General features: G+C 46.1%; 1 protein-coding gene across 6 annotated transcripts in view; it reads right to left on the minus strand.

Annotated features, from left to right (window-relative positions):
- Positions 1–10,012, minus strand: part of HOMER2 (homer scaffold protein 2) — a 53,557-nt gene extending 43,545 nt beyond the window's left edge. For all 6 annotated transcript variants that reach the window (XM_033070624.1, XM_033070623.1, XM_033070621.1 and 3 more), the window contains exon 1: positions 9,956–10,012. In XM_033070624.1, the coding sequence (XP_032926515.1) occupies positions 9,956–9,960 (5 nt within the window). In that variant the 5' untranslated portion in view covers positions 9,961–10,012. The remainder of the gene's footprint in view (positions 1–9,955) is intronic.
- Positions 10,013–10,449: the final 437 nt, after the last annotated feature.

The raw sequence follows: 10,449 nt of genomic DNA on the forward strand, positions 1-10,449 counted from the left end.
AAAAGAACATATCAGTTGCCCATTTCTCCCTAGACAACACAGACTATCCCTGTGTTTTTCCATGTGCCTCCCAGCCAAGAGTGACCCGGGTCTGGAGCTGCTGCCACCCTGGGCTCTGGCCAGGCTGTCCCCCCAGGCAGCAGCAGCAGCTCCAACCTCACTGCAGGGGAAGGAGAGGTGCCAAAAAGAAGATGGAAAAAGAAAAGGAAAAAAAAAGAAAAGAGAGAGGAAAAGTAACTTAATTCCAAAGTCTGGACCACCTGTCTAACTCATGGAAATCAGCTGTTCTTTTAGGGAATAACAGGCAGCACAGAACTATCCCAAATCGCTCCCAGCGGTTGCGTGTCTATTTTTTCTTCTGGCCAATAATTTAGAGGTCATCCTTCAAAGCAGCTGATGAGCATAAACTCTTTCCAGTACAACCTCATGTCACTTGTGCTAATTTAACAGTTATTGGGAAGGGTGTTGGAGATCGCTGCAATATTACTTTGGTATTTCACAAGAGAAGTTATATAGAGTTTCACAATATTGCACTCCCCCCAAAGGACAAGGATGCCAATTCATAAGGCAGGGAAGAAAGACCAAGCAGGGAATGCAAAGTGGATTAGATATTTTGATTCCTTTCCAAACTCTAAGCTTAAAATATAAAAAACTTTGGCAACTTCTCCCCCATAGAATTTGAAATGCTAATTTCTCACTCAATGGATAAAAGTTCTTGCAAAGATCTGAACAATACGTATGCAGGATTATTACTCTGCAGCTGAAAAATTCAGAAAAGACCTTCCCTGTAAAGAGAAAAGCAGGTAGCCACAACCACAGGAGAGGTGGTTACCCCAGGTTTAGGTCCAGCTGATGAAGGAAGCTGTCCCTACAGCCCTCTGCAAAACCACAGGCTTTGCAGAAAAGTCTGGGGAGGAAAAGAAGGTGAGAGAGATTGCTGGGAGCATCAAGCTGCACACTACCACGTCCTTGAAAGCTGAGGCATCTCCCATAAGATGCAATTTTGAAGGTCTCAGAAAACACCTGCTCAGAACCTTCTGTCTGGGGAAAGTCTTGGAGAATAAAATGGAAACTTTAAAGAAATTATTTGTCCTTCAGAGCTCTCAAAAGACAAAGTGGAAATTCACATTGTGCACAAATACCCATTCCCTTGCTCCAAAGCACACAGGAAGGTGAAAGAGGCACAGAGGGGAAAGAAAATTTCCCCAGGGAAACACGGACACACTTCTGGATCTGCCTGGGAGATGAGCAGCCTCCCCATCTACCCCAAATAACTCCTAAAACAACAATTCCCTCACTGGAGCGTGGGATCTCGTCCTTGCTTCACAGCTATTGTGTTTCATTCTAACTGAGATTACAGACTCAAGCTTTCAACTCCATTCCCTTGAAATTGGGTGGGTGTAGTGAAGCGACAGATCCCTGTTCTCAGTCAAGCCAGTTTCTCTTCTTCTTGAAAAGGACCATAAACCAAATTAGGTGGGTTTTTATGAATGAGTATTTTTAGAAGACACTTTAAATGCAAGTTTATGAGAAACACCTCTATAAACAACAGGCAACAGAAAATTCTCTATCTCCTGTAATGGACTACACAAGTGACAAACAGCTGTCAAACATAAAATAAACATGAAAAGAGTTCTTATTCACCTGTGTGCTGTAAAGTTTTAGGCAACTAAATCTCCTTTATTATTTCATAAAAGAATAAATGTGTCCCTATTGCAGCTGGAGGAGAGGAAATTATTATGACAATCACCAAATTTAACATGAACTGAGTGCAAAGATACTTTTATCTCCTCCTCGTACACCCAAGGGCAAGAGTTGTGTCCTTGCTGTACACTGTGCCCATGAGCACTGCCCACCTTCTGTCCTGTCTGGGCAGAAACCTCCTGGCAAGTTAGGGATGAGTGTTTCAGATTTTGGGTTTTTTTATCAGGGGCTTGGACCACATGAGGGTGTAAGAAGTAGGGACTGTACCTGGAAGGGCAGTGCTTAGGTACATCCTACGTACAGACCACACAAGACACAGACTTGGCACAAGTAATACAAAGAGAGGAGGAAAAAAAAAAGTGAAAAAAGAGAACTGCATATATAGTATGTTAGTGTTTAAACAAATGGGTGAAGTGGCTAGACATCATCTTTTGTCAAAAGGTGGAAGGAGATTAAACTGACCACCTTGTGGCTCTCAAGTTGTGAAATCCCATTTCCACATCAGGACATGCTACACAGGGGAAGAATAATCCAAACTGACAGCTCTGGGAGAAAGTTAAACTAGTAGGGACTGATGACACTACCTTCAGGATTGGCATCACATCATCCTGCATGCCAGAAACTGCTCCATCCCAAAAGGTAGGATCCTCCAAGGGCAATTGTCAAACCCTCTGCAAGCCAAATCTGCCATATGGAGGCATGGACCAAGTTTTAAATCTGTAATTCATGCAAACTCATCTATGTGATTTGCAGGACTTGGTTGGTTGGGGACACAGGGACAACTATGCTGTTGCCATCTTTGCACCAGTGTCTGAACTACCCACCAGAAGAGAGCTCCTCCCTCCTTTAGACACCACCATCTGTGAAATAACTGATAAAAAGGTGTCAGACTCTTCCCCCATTTTTTCCACACATCCTCCAAGCAGCTTGGTGCCCCAGAACAGCCCTGAGTGCTGGCTGGGGACATTCTGCACTTCTCATCTCAGAGAGCTTCTGCACCTTTTATCAAATGCTCTTATTGAACATTTTCAATATCACAAAATATTGTATGCTCTCACAAACAACTGCAGAGAGACATTTTAGATGTGTGCCACAGATTCATAGTGGGAAGCTGCAATACAAAAGCCTGATAAAACCAGGGAATGAAACAAAGGCAACAACAATGTTGCTGTTACAGATTACAGAGCAACTTATCAACAACAGAGACTTGAGTCAACCATTGCAATACAATTAATGTGAGGGGAGACTGTGCACCTTGAAGTACTACCTTTCAGAAGAAAAAGCTTTCAGTACTCCCCAGCTCTGGCTACACTGTCCTTCTTCCAGGGATGAAATAATAAGTAACTGAATACTAAAAATTAAATGCTCACACTTCCACATGTAAAATTAAGACTTCCCTTCAGAGCCAAGCAAGATTAAAATTTTGTATTTTTTACCCCCAAGAAATACAGTGGTTCTGTATCTGAGGAGAATCTACTACAAAGCATTACTCAAACAAGTATTTATTCAGTAAGCACTCATACAGCACCATTTCACAGTTCCACAAGGAAGGGTCCCCAGTACAAGCAGAAGCAGCTTTAGGAAGAAATATTTTACAAGCTAGCTACACATTTTAAAATGTATTCCACAGAGGCCTTTGCTGTCTTGCTGCACTGAGGTACAAAACGTTGCCTGATAAGAATGCAGTTGCAGGGCTATTATTATTATTATTATAATGAAAATGCTAATGGGGAACAACACTGGCAGCTCTGGAAGGCTCTCCCAGGCCTCCTGATGCATAGGCAGAAAAGTGCAACTTCTACAGAAATTTTCTTTCTGAATCACAGTACAGTTCAAGTTTCTAAATCCTGTAGGCTGCAGTGAGACTTCCAGATGGAAAGGAAACAGTTTGTCCCTTCAGGAATTCTTACAATCTTGCATTTTGAGAAGCCACGTCAAGTAAATAAAATCAGATCAGTGCATGGAGGAGGCAGGAAAGGAGGATGCAGTGCCACTGAAGGGAACAGGTTTGCACAGTAAGCAGCACTCACTGCTGCTCACACCTCCATCACCCACTTTTCCCTCATTCCCCTGTCTCAAATCTGCACACTCTTGCTCCATGATAAAGCCACTGTTGTTTTGCAGCTAAAGCTCTCGCTAGCCTTCATACATGAAGCCTACAAATCCTAGAACACCTACACAGCAGAGCCTCCTGCTCCCCTGTGAGTCATTAGGCAGGCTGTCCCGCTTGCTGATGTCAGCCAGCAACATCCATTTTTTTAAACAAATCCTAAAACGCCTCGAGCATCAATTATTTAAAATATTATCTTCATTTTAATCCTGACCCCAGCGGCAGAATTACCATTACGAAGCAATTCCAAGTGATGCAGAGGGTCCAGCAGCCTCTGTGAGCTGCTACGTCAATGAGGAGTAAGCGGCAGCTCCTCGTGTCACACATGAGCTCAGCACCGAGCACCCGAGCCGGCAGCAGCGGGCAGAGCTCCCTTACAAACAGGCAGAGAGCAGCTAGGATGTGTCACCAAAAATACAATCAAAGATCAACTGCATCATCCAATCTCATCTCGTACATTTTGCATGAGTGTGTATTACACAAGCCCTGCTCACACATCCCCAACCTGGGCTGTGGCGCAGCAGCAACCTTCCCAGATACTCACTGTCTGTTCCCTTAATTGCTCTTGCCATTAAAAAGGCTGCTTTAATGCTCAAGCTTAAACACTTCCTGTCTTCCTTTGAAGGCAGTGCCCTTGTCACATTCTGAGGTTTAAGAACAGGATCATCAGCTATTTACAGCGTACAGCTGAATTATCAGAGATACATAGTTGAAATACGTTCCTCTGAGCAGTTACATCCTAAAGAGCCGTGACCAAACCACAGGACAAACAAGGCACACGCTGTATTTGCAGTGCACAGAGTGCGAAAGGCAGTGGAGAGCATTCAAGGTGAAAGCAGACAGAGATTTGACCATGCAGCTACCTTGAGGAATAAGGACTTTCCCACTCTGCACACACCCTATCACAAAGTCAACAGGAAAACCAACAGCTGATTCAAAACGCTTACGCGTCCCTAAGTGTACGCTCATGGGTGAGGCTATTTATCTTAGGCACTGCAATAACAGAGCCAAATGAATGAATAAAATGAATACACAGCACTGCAGAAAATCTAGTTGCAAAACCAGGCTGATGCCCTTGCTCTTGCCTTCTCAGCAAACTCACTGTCCTCTGCCTGGTTCAGTCACGCTGGGGATATGTTTGAAGAGACAAGTTTGAGACACTTGATGACATCCTGGATCAGTTAAAAAAGTTTTAGTTTAAAGGAACTGAACATCAAATAATTCTTTTTAACATTTCAAATTATGCCTTTGTTATCAGGAGACCTACTCACCATTATCTTTTCAAATAGAAAGAAGGGCTTGAGGGACATCCCAGCTTTGTGGAGAATATTTTATTTATAAGCTTTTTCTCAAGTGATAATTAAATTAACAGTGGTAATTAATTAGGTTACCAGCTGAAAGCAACTTAACTATGATGACTCTCGGCATCAAGTTTTCTTTCTGTCCACTCTTTCTACAGCATAGTCTGCATAAGCAAATGTCTCAGAAATTTGCAGCAGAACACTCAAACTAGTTGTGGTACTGGAAGGTTTCTCCTCTTGTAATTTGGTGAATTTATCTCTAGCAGACCTTACAAATTCAGTCACGTGCACCTGTCTGCAGTGCTGTGAACTCCTCACACAGCAGTGAGAGGTGAAGTCACTTGGACAAAACACTGTTACAGGTTTGTTCACTCACCCCAATACAACCACACCAAAACTCTGAGCCCGCACAAATCATTACAAGGACCTAGCTATTTGGTCTCTTTTTTTTCTCTCCCACCCACACCACCAAGCTCCCTACCTCTCTAACCTTGCACAAATGAGTTCAACATAAGCAAGGGACTACACACTATTGAGGTCAATTGAGTTTTCCCATCATTTCAGTGAACCCAAAGTTCTCTGGACCTGACTTTTCCACTGATTTTTGTACAAACACCTGTATTTGTACATAGACACAGAATTCTCCAAGTCAGAATAACATCCATTTATATCTACCCTGCAAAATGGAAATAGCTATGTCAGGAACCAAGGCTGTAAAGAATCAAGCAGCCCCAGCCAGCTGTTTCAAAAACCAGGAGATGAACAGCCTCAGCATCGATCAGATCTCAGTCCCTTTCCTTGAACACCAAAACCACCAGCAGCTGGATATAATCTGTCCCCCTGAGCTATGCTGGGGACTGAACTGAAGCTGCTGACTTTAAAATCTCAATGTCCCTGAGCTCACAGCACCGACTCAGCTGTGTTCAGGCACACTCCTGTCCCAGCCCTGCTTTGAGTGACCCCAGTGTCAGCCAGGTGCCACTCTCTGCCTGCCCCTCCCAGGGTCTCCCCTTCCCTGGCAGACAGATGGCCTGGCCAAACTTTGGAGGGAGCCTGCGAGAGACTCCTGTGGATTTCAGCGGGAGCTGGACAAAAGCCAAGGTGAATTTCCTCTGCAACAACACTATTCCTGCCACGGAGCTTCTCAGGCAAAGCTTATCACCATGGTTTCTAAAGTACTGCTGGTACCAGAAAGTGAACACCCTCCAAAATTACTGTCTTCATATAACACGAGCTTCATCACATCTTCTGCTTTATCTCCTTCATTCCTCACCCTCACATTAGTTTTTGCCTTTCACTCCCCAAATAAAGCCACGTGTGGACCGATGGACATTAGTACTGCTGACAGCAGAAGGGAGAGCAAGGCAGACTTTCCTGATCTCTTAATGTCAGTGCAGAATAAAACTATCCCATATGGCTGCCCTCAGTAACACAGCCCCGTGCACCTTTCCATGAATATATCACAGGGGGAACAGAGTTTCATTCAAGAGACCAATCTACTTAAAATGAGGTTACTTAATTTCCTGATCCAGGCTTGGAAACTCGCTTTTTCCAAAGTTCCTGGTGCTTGGCTCAAAGCTCACCTGGACAGGTATGGATGGACCCCAGCTGGAGGGGACTAAATTACCCCACTAGCCCCTGAGGAAGCAGCAAAGAGAAGACATCTCATGTGAGCCAAAAGAAAGGTGTGCTGGGAGCTAGTTCACCAGTAACCTGTATAGCACACACTCCTACACTGTTGTGCAGCATCTGCAATAATTTTTAACTCAGGGGCCTGATTGTCATTTTGATATGATTTATAAAACAGAATTAAAATACAATTTTAATGCTAGAGGATATTTAAACTGGTTGAGATTTAATCCAACACATAATATAAATAACAGCTTCAGCAGTGAAGAGATTTACAGGTCTAATCCAAACTGGATACTTGTCACACACCTCATCATAGAAGTTATTTGTAATGGATAGATAAGGAAATACAGAGATACTAAAGAAATGAAAATAATAAAAGAATTTAGGCACAGATGAAACAGCTATCCAACATCTTCTTTAATCAGCTAACACTAAAACCTCAAGCATCCTTATAACTGTAAATTTAACTTGGACTGCTTAAACTGAGGTCACATTGAGTCAGACCACAGCTATTAGATGAGCAGGTACAGCCCACTAACATCAGAGACACTTCCTTGACTGTGTCAGCCCTTGGCTTGCAACTGCAGGAGACCAAGCAGGAGGTATTTTCAGACACAAATCTCTACAGCTGGAAATGTGCTACATTGTGGTTTTCAAATAGCTGAAGTTTAAGCTCTGAAAGGATTGAGGTAACAGCAGCTATCAGATATGCTGGGTAGAAGAAAGAAGTGATTTGGGAAAAGATTAATTCCCTTTAAAGCAGACATTTGTCCAGTGACATTGTTAACAGTGGCTTGACCAAAATACAGGCTTTCAGTCAGCAGCAACTTTCACATTGACTTTTATGAACACTGGAGCAGACTTTTTCCAGTCACTTTTTTACAACATTGTTTTCATGTCCCTTGTATTACAGGCATTCGTTTTTTTTAAAAACATGTAAATTGCTTTTGTAAAACTTGACACTACCTTGCTGCCTAGTAAGTTGAACTAAACCAACAGTTTAAATAGCTCAGCTCACAGCTAATAAGCAATTTAAATAGCTTTGCTTTGCTAAGCTCAAGTAGCTGTATCAGGTTTCATAGCACCATCAGTCACTGCCAAATCCATAGGCAGCATTTAAATGAATCATTAGCAATGGTTACCCCCAGGAAAAAGAAAAAAGGAAAGTAAGAGAAGAAATATTTTAAGAGCTAAGAATCAATTGTCACAATTTCTATGAGCACATGCCCCATATGTGACACCAAAATGTGCCCAGGAAGCAAATTCCACACGAATGCCTGGGCCCAAATATATTTGTCCAAGTCAGAAGGACTGAGCTCTGTGTTCTGACCACAAACAGCTTCACAAAGACACGTGAGTACAGAGGGGCCCATTTCACAGAATGAAAAGCTTGAGCATAAGAGGTGAGGGATTTGCAGCACAGACGGAACCGGAAGAAAACTGGGAGGTTGCTCCTGTGTCGTGTGCTAAGCCACAGTTGCAGCAATGCTATCACAAACACACTTCCAAGTTCTCTGGATCAGAAAGGTGAATGGCAAGATAATGATGTGAGGCACTGGAAAATGCATATTCACCAAACACCTTGTCTGAACTCTGTACAGAGTGCAAGAGAAGGTACAACCCACGCTGAAACCCGGGGAATGAATGGCACTGGGAGCTTGATCTCACGTGTGCACCAGTGTAAGACTGAAATGACTGAGGAACATGTTAAATCAGGGTATTGAACTAGACTAGTGAACGTGCCTGCTCCCTGTACAAGTCTGCATGATCTGACACTGCATGCAGCAGCACAGCAGCACAGCAGCACAACCACAGCTCTCAAGCAGCCAAAGTCCTTCGCAGCTTGAACAGCTCTGGAGGCAGAGCTGGACCACACCAAGCTCAGAACTACAACTGACCGACTCAGAGAGTGGGGGACCACTGTGACCTTCCCTTCAATTTACTCCAAGCAACAGCTAAACCGATCTACCAGTATGGAAATGGTTAAAAGTGACAGCAACTAAAACATTTGCCTTTAGAGACACCCAGGCAGAGCGACAGAGGCAAGTTTCCTGTGGATGGATGTTTCTGATCATCCTGGACTCTGCGGGGCAGTGCTGCTCCAGACAGGTTTTGATACTTCCTTCTTCAACACCAAGGACAGTTTCTCTTTTATGTTTCAGTGAAACTTTGCATAATTAAGAAGCAGGTGAGCCCCCTGTAATCCTGAGGAGAAACGTGGGGAGATACTCAGATCCTATTTCTCCCTCTGTCCCTGTACTTCTGTTCAGTACTCCTGAGTATCAAATTCGGACACGTGCATGTCATTTTAATTCATTATTTATCCATATACTCTAATATTATATCACTGACAACAATCGACAAATCTATAGTGGGAATTTGGACATTCGAAAGCAGCAGAGGAAGCTCAGAAACTGGAGAACAATTCCTTACCACAGGGGGGTGAGGAGAGGCAAGGAAAAGGTGTAAGAGAACATAATAGGATAAAAATAAAGTAAATTAAATGTGTGGGTTTGGAATCCCCCAAGACATTCTGGTCGAGAGGCTCTCAAACCTATATATAGATCAAGCCAAAGGCACAACCTTAACCTCTGTTCCCTGATATTTAGTGCAAATTGCCCTAACGCCAGATTTGCCTTTTGTCCCCTCATGTAAGTTAGAGGATAGCAAAAATGCAGGACTAATTTTTGGAAAGACTAAGCTGAATTCTCCAAGAGGTCATCACATGTGGTCAGAGACTTCAAGCATGTTAAAAAACATTTAAAAGGGAAAAATATTTACACAAATTAGGGACCAGCCGGCACCATTCAGGTAAGTTTACCGTGTGCCTCCAGCAGCCACAGCTCTGGCTGAACCAGCGCGTGAAACATCTGACAATGAACTCGCTGCACATCCCGCAGCTGACCGGCCAGGGACCGGCCAGGGACCGCACCGGCCCCGCTCCGCCACATCCCGAGCTCCTCCCCACTCACTCCAGCGGGGATTTTGCCGCCGGTGCTCTCCCTCCGCGGCGTGCCCGCTCCGCCGGCGGCTCCGAGCGGGCGTCAATGATTAATTACGTTATAAAACGCCGGTTCTGGGGAGCGCTCCCGGAGCGGCCGCGCTCTGCCCGCTCCGCACCTGCGGCGGGGCCGGGGCGGGACGCGGTGCCCAGGCGGGTCGGGGCGGGACGCGGTGCCCACGCGGGGCCGGGGCCCGGCGGACTCACCCCATGTCTCGGCACCTCTCGGCGGCGGCGGCGGCACCCCCGGGCGGCTCCCCGCGCTCGGCGGCCAGCGGCGGCCGCGTCCCCACTTCGCACATGCGGCCGCCCCGGCCCCGGCTGGCTGCGGCTGCACGGCGGCTGCACGGCGGCGAGAGCCGTCCTGCTCCTCCTCCCGCCGCCTCCCTCCCCCCTTACATAACCTCCCTCCCGGGCGGCGGCGGCACCGAGCAGCTCCCGCGGCACCCGCCGCCCTGCCAGGCGGCAGCGCGGGGGCGGCGGGCGGGGCGGGGCGGTGGGCGCGCCCCGGGGCCGCTCCGCTCCCCGCCCCGGGCCCGGGCCGCCGGCGCTGGGCGGGCTGAGCCCGCCGGGCAGCGAGGAGCCGTGCCGGGAGGTGCCCTCACGGTGCCCTCGCTGGGGGGGTGCGGCCACCCGCCGAACGGAGACGGGGCGGCAGGAAAACTTCGGGTGAAGTTGTGGGGTGTCCCCACGCGGCCCCG

This window comes from Catharus ustulatus, chromosome 12, assembly GCF_009819885.2.
Source record: "Catharus ustulatus isolate bCatUst1 chromosome 12, bCatUst1.pri.v2, whole genome shotgun sequence".
Classification (NCBI taxonomy): Eukaryota; Metazoa; Chordata; class Aves; order Passeriformes; family Turdidae; genus Catharus; species Catharus ustulatus.